The sequence below is a fragment of the Pristis pectinata genome, chromosome 24, assembly GCF_009764475.1.
Source record: "Pristis pectinata isolate sPriPec2 chromosome 24, sPriPec2.1.pri, whole genome shotgun sequence".
Lineage (NCBI taxonomy): Eukaryota > Metazoa > Chordata > Chondrichthyes > Rhinopristiformes > Pristidae > Pristis > Pristis pectinata.
In genome coordinates this window covers 9,968,157-9,978,599 of record NC_067428.1, presented here as the reverse complement: position 1 = coordinate 9,978,599, position 10,443 = coordinate 9,968,157, and the positions used below count along the sequence as shown (strand labels likewise).

The following is a 10,443-nucleotide window of genomic DNA, read 5'->3' as shown; positions in this document are numbered from 1 at the left end:
AGTGTACCTAATCCTGCCAGCCTTGTCCATCACTCTAACAGAAACATGTTGGCCCTTATGTCACTTTGAAAAGCCTCTCACTTGCCAGACATCCCTTTACCTGCTAGCAGCCTCTCTCAATCAACCTTTACAAGTTCCTGCCGAATGCCATCAAAATTAGCCTTGCCCCAGCTTAGGATATTAACTTGTGGGCCAGTCCTATATTTTGGTCACTGGTCCCAAAGTGGTACCCATTGACACATCAGCCACTTGCCCAGCTTCATTTCCAAAGGGCCATCTTCATATTGCTTGAGAAAACTTTCATGGACACATTTAACAAATTCTACAACATCTAACCCCTGAGCACTGTGGAACTGTCTCAGAATTGCCAGCATCTGGAGTATTATGTTTAAGGATACAAAAACAAAGCAATTCTGGGACAAAAATTGGGAAAATGCTTAATAGTGTCGAATGCTCGCTTCCTCTAACTACATCCAAATACTGTACACTTACATGGTATAAGAACTATTTGTATGTTGCAAGGTTGTGACTTCAGAGTCATGCTGAATGGATGAATGAGTCAAATGGCCTTCCAATCTGCATCTTGTGACTGCGTATTTGCTATGAGCTGAGTCTCTTGCTCCGCTCTTTCGTAGCCCATGAAACTCTTTCAGGCTAACTCCTCTCAGTGAGTGACTAGTAGTGTTCTGATTGGTTAATACTTCTTTCGGTTTCCCTCTTTCAAAGTTGATTGGTCATATCCACTGTCAATCACTTAGTGGGCCCCACCCGGATAACGTCATCAGAGGGTTTTTAGATCCATTGCCCCCCCGGACCAGGAACTTCAGTCTGGAGGGTACAAAGGATAGTGCGCGTGTCTTTGAGACAGGTTGGTAAGTATAGGGGCCGCTTGTCAATTTCCAGTTAATTTCGCTTGTAAGTTACAGGTTCGCCTTTGTTCGATAAGGTTTAAAGTAACTTTTTAAGGTTACACGAATCGTAATTTTTGGAGTATTTTATCTTAAAATCCTCCATACTTCCGTGGAATTCTTAACTCCCGAGTTAATAAACTTTCTTTCCTTGTGAGCGTTGTTGTAATTCTGGGTCGGTGGAAAGATTTGAACTGCATGATTTGATTCTAGTTTCTGTCCATTAGATTCGGAAGACTTTTCTGCTATGGCGTCAGAAGTGGTTGGAAACGTTGAAACTGCCCGTAATGGCGAGCACCAGGACGGTGGGGAGCAGCAGGTACCCCTTAACTAATCCTCGTCTCTCAACCCGGCCAAATTGCGAGCACTGCACTGTGAGCGGTGTCCTGTGCAATCTTCCACCCCGCCCTTGTGCAAGACGACGATGATTTTAGCACGAGTTCAACAGGGTCAACAGTTCAGGGACTGCTTTCGGTTCTGCTGGGAATTGTTGCTCTCTGACTCAATCCATTTGTGTTGCGACTTTTGACCTACTTTTGCAATTTGCCTGTAATTGTCACTGCCTTGACAGACGTTGCAAAATTCGTGTAGATTACAATGTAATGATTGGAAAAACTTGTTAACTTTTTGACTTGACATTCTTATCTTTCTATTTAATCAATTCTTTAATAGCATCTTTCCTTACTATTTAGTGATTTTTTAAAAATCCTGTTGGTTTTTATATCTTGCTCTACCTTGTTAAAATTGCATTTTAATATGGTTTAAATCCGTATTGTAATTCTTCAAAATGGCTACTGTCATTTGAGCATTGAGATTAAAAAATCCATCTGAAAGCTCTCCCACCACTTACAGAGCACACTGAGGATTTAGGGGCCGTTCTGCTGGAGGTGATGATATGTCTGTAGTTGCATGAGGGAATTGTTGAGACAGTTTGCTTCTGGATAAAATAAATATCCTGCATGGAATCTTGTGGGTAATCTAAACCCTTTTATCTTGGGTTCAAGCTGGGCTGGCCTTGGACACTTGTGTTCTTTAAACATTTAGTCTTTGAAGTTTATGTTGCATCTGTTCAGAGGTAATTATGTAGTTAAAGTGGTTGCATGCCCTGCAATAGTGTTTTGAATGGAAACTAATCTCATTGTTGTGTCTCGGCTAATGTCAGATGCTGAGCCTTGGAGAATACCAGATGGCTTTGGGTTAAGGAAAGATTAGAAACTGGAAGTGAACAAGGTTTACTGCTCTATGAAATAGAATGGAAGAGTAACTAGGGAAACATGGCTTGCGGGTATTTTTTTTGCAGAGCTGTGGAGTGAAATTAATTGGATGGTTCAGTGTGCCAAAAATACTGGGAATTTTTTTTTACTATTGCAGTAAAACTCCAATAATCCTCATTGGGGGAAAATCTGATGGTTTGAAATCTGGCTTGCCAGGAAATGTTTATGCTCCCTTCTGGATTCACCAGGACCCCTATGAAATGTATCATAACCGTATAACAATTAAAGTGAATTTAAAAATTGTCAGAAGAACATCCAGAAACTCTGCAAGTCCAGCACCATGTTGAAAATGTGCCAGGTTATCAGTATATCTGTAGAGCTATGGAATTTGCAAACCAGATGCAGTCTGTCTTTGCTTTAAACCTCTACATGCTACTCCCTCAAATGCCAGCAGGAAGGGAGAGTAACTGATCTAGAGTGAGGACTGATGGAAAATTAGTGTTGGAGAAGTTTAATGGACCTGACTTGCATCTGAATATTTTGAAAGATCTTGCTATTAAGATGGATTGTAAAAACTCCATATTGTATTAAAAATACAGAAGGTATCTACAGACCAGTTAACTTGGTGTAAGTGGGAGAAAAACCCTAGCTTCTAAGGAAAGGGTACATGGTGGGATTTGTGTTGGCATGCATTAATGGAAGGAAAGTGTTTTGGAAATCTTGGTGTTGAGGTTGTAACTAGTAGAATAGAAGGAAACCAGTGGATATGATGTATTTGGATTTTCAGGAAACATTTGGGTGCCACAGAGGTTATTTGCATAAGTTTTTGTGAGGTTGGAAAGGAGAGAAAGTTGGCCTGTTAGACTAATGTGGATTGAGGACTGGGAACAATGGTAGGAACAAATGGAGTCACACTTGCTGTGAGTAGCTGCTTTAGTACTGCAAGGATTGGTGTTGGAGCCACAGCTGTTCACAAGGGGACATGCAAGTTAGCTGGTAACAAGCTAGGTGTCTGTGGTTGGGATGTGGAGGCTTTGGGATGTGGCAAAGACATGGCAGTTGGAATATGGTCCAGTCTCTCTCTTGAAGGATATAATTGGGTGGAGGGTTTGTAACAAAGGTTCACCAGTTAATTCCCCAATGTGGGTGTGGAGGTTCTCCTACAGGAGCAGACCGGGCCCATGCTGTGAAGTTTAGATTGAGGTGATATTGCTTAAATGTATCAGCCTTTTTTTTGGGATGACAACAGTGATTCCTCCGGTTGTGGTATCTAGAACCAGAGGTCACAGAGGTTGGTCATTCAGGAATATAAAGGGTATTGAATCTGTAGCATTCCCTACCCAAGAGGGCTCTGAGGTTTGGTGACTGTGTATTCAAAATTGTTTTGCTTCTGGTCTGGATATGGGAATGGTGCCGAAGTAAAAGATCCACCGTGATGGATGGTAGCACAAGGGCCTGAATAGCCTGCTGTTGCTTTGATTTGCTGTTAACATGAGATGTGAGGTGGCAAATCTCTGTAGAACTTGTTTTAGGCTTGTCAATGGAATAAATGTCATGATCTTGTGTTTCAGAATGTGGTGAACAGGGTCACTAACCTGCCTCTTGTGAGTTCTGCCTATGATATGGTGTCAGCTGCATACAACAACACCAAGGAGAACCACCCATATGTCAAAACAGTCTGTGATGTTGCTGAGCAGGGAGTGAAGGCCATCTCTGCTGTGGCTGCCAGTGGTGCCAAACCCATTATGAACAAGCTGGAACCCCAAAGTAAGATTCATGTCTAGTAGAAACATGAAATTGGTTGCATTTGGATATAAGACTTGATGTTTATCTGACTCATGGTGACAGCACATCAAGAGCCGATTGTGATTGAGCTCCATTTGTGACTGCCATTTGGCCACACTCAGTGAGGAAGTTGCAAGACCTGAAGTAATTTCAGTTTTTCTATCCAGTCTTAGTGGAGTAGTTGTTAATATGGGCGACCATGCAAAGTGCAGACCATAACCTGTATATTCATTACTATATAAATGCACCCTTTGATTCTGGAGATTTTTGGTAAGCTCAAATGCACTTTTTAGATCACTGCTTGATATGCACCTTTTAGTAGTAAGATCAGTAGTTCTATTGTTCATTTGGCAATTTGACTGCTTGTCATGGTAACTGTACCTGAATATGAAGTGCAAATGTTACCTGTAAGTGTGCCAAAGCAAACAAGATGGGGTTGCTGTAATAATGGATGATTGGGTTTATTACATTTGTTAGTACAGTATTATACTGTTTTTTTTAGTTGCAGTGGCTAATGAATATGCCTGTATGGGCTTGGATAAAACTGGAAGAGAAGCTTCCGATCCGTCAACAGTCCCACACCCCAGGTAAGGAAAGTCCTACCCAGCACGGGCTTCAGAAGAATGCACACGGTAGCCTTGGGAGCCATGTACTAACTAATGAAGTCTTAACTTGCAAGAATTGGATTTGAGAGCTGAGTTCTATATCTAACCTGTCAGTGTTAAAGTATATTAAAGACTTTGTCTTTCAACTTAATTCATGTAGTTTACAGGAATTACCTTAATGGAAATGTATTGACTTTCAAAATTATTATTCAGTCCAAAAGTATGAAGGCCTAACCGGCTGAATTTTAAAGATTTGGGTTGCATATGTTGCTAATGGCATAAATCAATCAACTCATCAGTTGTTACTGAGCACAGTTTGGGAAATATTCTATGGATTGGCTAGCTTCCCAGTGAGAACCAGAAATTCGGTTGCAGACAGAAATTTCAGAGAAATTCAGGTGTCATTGTTGGGTTCTGAATTGTCCTCTCTTTGCAGGTAGTTGCGGATACCAAGGAGCTTGTTTCATCCACTATTACAGGAGCTAAAGATGCAGTCTCCAACACTGTGACTGGTGTCGTTGACATGGCCAAGGGAGCTGTGCATAATAGCATTGAAAAGACCAGAAATGTGGTAGCTGGAGGAGTAAACACTGTCATGACATCCAAAGTTGGCCAGATGGTGGCCACTGGTGTGGACAACGCACTCAATAAATCAGAGGAGATGGTTGATCATTATCTTCCTCTGACTGAAGAAGAGCTGGGTAAGAAATGTTGCTTGCTGGCCTTGTCTACTTTGCCTTCTGTACATTGGGCAGTAAGGTTGGATCCTGCACAGACTAATCACTCTGCATTTTCAGTCTTTAGCTTGCATACCCCCTGACTTCAAGTTCTCAGATTCCATTCTTTGATTCAATTTTGTGGCTTTTCTTGGGTGTGGTAACCTGTATTATTTTTGGTTGAGTCAGACAGAACAGAAATGGGCCCTTTGACCATCAAGTACCCATGTATACTCAGTTCTGTAAACCTCTCTGCCCCATCTGTCTGAAGGAAAACCAACTCTACCTATCCAGTCCCTCTCCATCCCACATCCTGGTGAATCTGCTTTGCACACTCTCCAGTGCAATCACGCCCTTTCTATAGTGTGCTGACCACAACTGCACAGTGCTCCTACCGTGGCCTAACCAATGTTTTGGAAAGTTGTACCATACCTGCTATATTGTGCCCTGGCTAATGAAAATGAGTATCTTGAATGTGACCTTCAGGGTTCCTTGAACATGTACACCAAGTTCCCTCTGTTCCTCAATGCTCCTTGGAGCCTTCACATTTATTGTATATGCCCTACCCTTGATAATTCTCAAAGAGCATTGCTTCACTTGTCAGGATTTAAATGCCATTCCTCTGCCCACCTTATCAACTGATCAATGTCATGTGGTCTACAACTAACCTTGCTATCAACAATACCAATTTTTGTCATTTGGCAAGGTTACTAATATGCCTCCTATATTCGCATCCAAATATACACAACAAATGGTAAGTGGCCCCAGCACTGTTCCCTGCAATACTCCACTGGTCCACAGGCTTCCAATCACAAAAACGACCTCCTTCCTATAACCAGGCCAATTTTGGATCCAGTTTTACTTGCGTTCCTTGAATCTAATGGACTGTAACTTGCTGAACCAGTTTCCCATGTTAGGACTCCGTTTTCTTAAAAAACCTTGAAGTCTAAGTTGGCCACGTTGACTGCGCTACCCTCATCGACAGTGTTCTGAAATAGCTTTGATGTTTCACTAGAGTATTCAACACTGCTACCAACTGACTCTACCAGAAATTCCATTCCAACACCAGACTGCTTATTGTTGCCTGGGACTTGACATGTAATTTTGGATGGGATCACAAGACTCCAAGTTTGAAAGAAAACAGTTAAATAGTTTCAGTGATTGCCTTCTATGATCTACCTTCAACTGGAAACTAAACTTTAAAAGTAAACTGCAGTTTCAACTATAACATTAAACTGGTCACAGTTGAATGTCCAATGTACATGAATGTAAAATAATCCTTTGTATGTAAACCTTCATTGTATTTCAGCAAAGTTGGCCACATCTACAGAAGGTTTTGAGGTGGCCCCAGTACAAGAGCAAAGTTACTATGTGCGTTTGGGGTCTTTGTCTTCAAAAGTTCGTCACCGAGCATACCAGCATTCAACTGCTAAGATGCAGAAAGTCAGGCAAAGCAGCCAAGAAATAATCTCCCAGCTTCACAACACAATGGATCTGGTAAGAAAAGTAATCTGTTTTCCATTCCTTCTTTGCTTCCACAAAGTGGTGTGCTATTCATTCTAAATCAGACTTGTCAAGTGGGAGGTTGCAGCCAGGACACCCTTTGGTCCATTGAGCACAAGGCAGCTCTCTGCAAGACCATTCACGGGTCTTCTGTGTAACGCTGGTCTTGTTTGTGCTTCACCAGGTGGATATTTGAAATTGACCCTTTATCAGGTGCTGTATCCACACCTACTGCCTGCCCCCTCTCTAATGTTGGCAGTTGGAAAGGACTTGGACACTTGTGACAAGGTCCTTGCTCTGTCACAGTTGACAAGGGTTTCTGCTGACCTTGCAAATTAAGATGCTGCTTTATCTCTGAACCAGAGAAAAATGCCCTTGTAAGGTTTTTTTGTGTGGGGAATATCTGGGAATGAGATTTCAGGCTTCATGAAACCTCCTTTCTGGTCTCGCACCATCCATCATTCCAACCCCCCCCCCCCCCCCCCCCCCCCCCACGCCTTCCTCACCAACTTTGATTGCTTCAGTTTGCAACTTTTTGCCTCAAGTTAGCCCCATGTTAACGCTCTTGCCTCAACCAAGCATTTGTCTTTTCCGATGAGGCATCTTGAGGAAAGTGCTGCGTAGTAGCTCCATTGACACTTCAAATCCTACATCTAACACAGACTAATGTAGTCTGGCTGCTCAGACATTCAGGTATGGAAGTGACAGGACCAGTTTAAAGCAAAACTGCATGGTTCAGTGGAGACTGTCTGATGAGCTAATCTGAAGGAAGTGAGCCAAGTCTAAGGGCTGATGTTGCATCTCAGTCCAGAGGTGGAGCCACTGCAGCTGAGCCAATGGGTGGCTTGGATTGGCCAAGGTCTGGTTTTAACTTTCATCCCAAAGCAGGCCACTGCTTTGGTCAAATCATTGGTGTTTGTTAGTATATCCAAGAACACTTTGGGGCAAGTTTGTGAAACATTTCTAGCAGGGCAGTCTAATGCAACCAAGGACCACTATTGTGAGAGTGGTCGAACCACCTTAACCTAGAATAATGCAGGTTAAAATTTGAAGGGGTGCAAGATCTTCTGTGAGAAGGTTAGTGAAGATTTCAAACTTACTGCCCAAATGCAAGTAATTGAAATTTTTGGTTTCTTCCTTGGTACTCAATAAATTGGCACTCTAATGGGAATATTTTAACTTGCTATGAATATCCTAGCTCCATCTCTTCACTGAGTAATATAAATGCATTTGTAACTCAAGAACTCTGCAGGTCTTCAGTCTAATAAAACTAAGCCACAGTCCCTTGCTTTTGGGGAAGGGGTGGTGGAAATCATTCTTTCAGTCTGTTCTAACCAGGTTTATTTGTAGATTGAATTGGCAAAGAAAGGGGTGGATTCAGCAAATCAGAAGCTCCATGGTGTTCAGGAGAAACTGCATCAGGCCTGGGATGATTGGGTGAAAAATCAGCCAGAAGCTCAAGCGGCAGAACAAAGTGCTCAGAAACCAGAGGTAAGAAAATGTGAACTACCCTGAAAGCTACAGGAGTACAGTAAGGAGTGGAGACTCTGTGTACCTTTTTTGTGTTTAAACAAAATATCCAAGTGAGTAAACCAACCCAGGTTGCTGAATACCATTTAAGTTCTCAGATAAATTCCCCTCTCCATAGCTTTTGACATTATACTCTAATTCTCATGGAATGGTCCAGATAACTGCAATAAAGCCAGTGATTGCTAATTTACTCCCTTCACTTCTTAAGTAGACTACATGTACTGGTGGTGTATGCAGCCAACCTAACTTCATTGAATTGCTTATTGGACATTTGAAAATATCTGCCGTTGCAAAGTTTTAGTTTCTTCTAGAATTTGTCACTTGCATTAATAAGATGCCGTAAATGTTAAGTGGTTTTGATTTCAGGTGCCGCCCCCAACTCCTGGCTCTGAGAGTTGTGTGGTGTCTAGACCTCCAACATGGTCTAGTGACTGATTCATGCATAAAAATATTACCTGGCTAGACACCAGAGCATGGCTTTGGCAGAATTTGTTTCAAGTTGCCTTTGAGGATTTACTCAAAGTTTAAGAACCTTTGGTGTCTTTTATTGCAGCAACTCGAATCCCGAATGCTAACCATGACCCGTGGTCTCACTCAGCAACTACAGACTACCTGCCTGACCTTGGTTTCAAATGTTCACGGTCTCCCTCAACACATTCAAGATAAAGTACAACAGATCCGCAATACAGCAGAAACCATCCACACCTCATTCTCCTCTGCCAGTTCCTTTGGGGATCTCTCTGGGCAGCTGTTGGCTCAAAGCCGGGAGCAAATGGTGAAGATTCGGGAGTCCATGGATGGGGTGATGGACTATGTGCTTCACAACACTCCCCTTAACTGGATGGTTGGTCCTTTTGCCCCACAGCTGACGGAGAAACCTCAGTCACCATCAGAGGAGATGATTGCAATGGATGAAGTTAAAGAGTAACATAACCTGTCTTGGAGTTCTACTTGTTGGAAAGATAGCTTGCCCTATGTTAAACTTTGTTAATTTTGGTATTTAAACTTTGACCTTACTATTTGACTAAATTTGTATTTCTAGTTCATAGGTTTTTGTACAACATTCCTCCAAACTACTTGGTCTCAACAATCTAACTGCAGATTCCTATCAATAACGTGAATTTTAATTTCTGACTATTCTTCCCACACAAGACTAAATCCGTCCAAACCATTCTGGATACACTAATATAAAGCAAAATATTGCAGATGAGTGAAACCTGCAATAAATGAGAAATGCCCAACAGGTCATATGGAAAATTAATACTTAATCCTGTCCTTCAAGCTATAGATAGAATTGGAACTTGACTCTTCGGGCAAATGATATCAACTTTCTCCACGTTATCTTGCCTGAGTATTCCTAGCACTGTTATTTCATTGCACTAATGCTGCAATATAGACCTACTGAATTTGCCATTACAATTTGGGAAATTCCTCTTGCAACATGCATCATTCTTTATCTTTGTAATGCCTGATTTTACTCAGCTAGATAAGTGAGAATGAGCCAATAAAAACATTGACTTTCAAGGGCAGCAGCAAGAACAACTTGGATGTTTGGGCTTTGTTAATCTACACATGAGCATGGTGCATGGGTGGAGATATTTTTGTTAAAATTTAAACTAGTCTTAGTATTCCTTGCTTTGAACTAGGATCTAGTCTTTGTTGAAAGGATGCAAAACAGAATGGAGGCTTAAATTGTTTGGAATAAGTAAAATAACCTACATGACACCTGGATACTGAAGAATTTCACCAGCACTTCACACTTTCACTTACAGTTATCCAAACATCTTTCTTTTCTCCAACAATACAGCAGAATTTGGGCTGTTTTTAATTTCACAATGGGTAGTGTGCCAAATGTTGAGACATATGTAAATGGAACTAATAGTATTGGTCAATTGTCAATAAAGATTATAATTGGACCTCCTTGGTTTGTTTTTAAACAAAAAATTATTTTGTGCTGTGAGATTCCTGAAATGCTTGTATTGGTCTGTGCATTGAGGTAGGTGCACTCAAGTATACAAATGTTTTAGAGTGATGTAAATAAGGTACTGATCAACTCCTTTCACTCGCATGCAGCTTCATCTTGAAAATGCATTACCTTCATAAATGCATTACCTTCATAAATACATCTCCAAAGCCTAAATCAGTTAAACTGCAGAAACCACTAAATCAAATATTTTTGAAA

At 41.4% G+C, this 10,443-nt stretch overlaps 1 protein-coding gene across 1 annotated transcript; it reads left to right on the top strand.

Annotated features, from left to right (window-relative positions):
- The first annotated feature begins 788 nt into the window (after positions 1-788).
- LOC127582669 (perilipin-2-like) lies at positions 789-10,177 on the top strand. Its single transcript, XM_052038186.1, is given in 9 exon segments — positions 789-872; positions 1,136-1,227; positions 3,694-3,889; positions 4,410-4,447; positions 4,449-4,556; positions 4,967-5,213; positions 6,538-6,725; positions 8,082-8,222; positions 8,815-10,177. Coding segments are annotated over 8 exon segments (1,365 nt in total). The 5' UTR covers positions 789-872; positions 1,136-1,155; the 3' UTR covers positions 9,190-10,177.
- Positions 10,178-10,443: the final 266 nt, after the last annotated feature.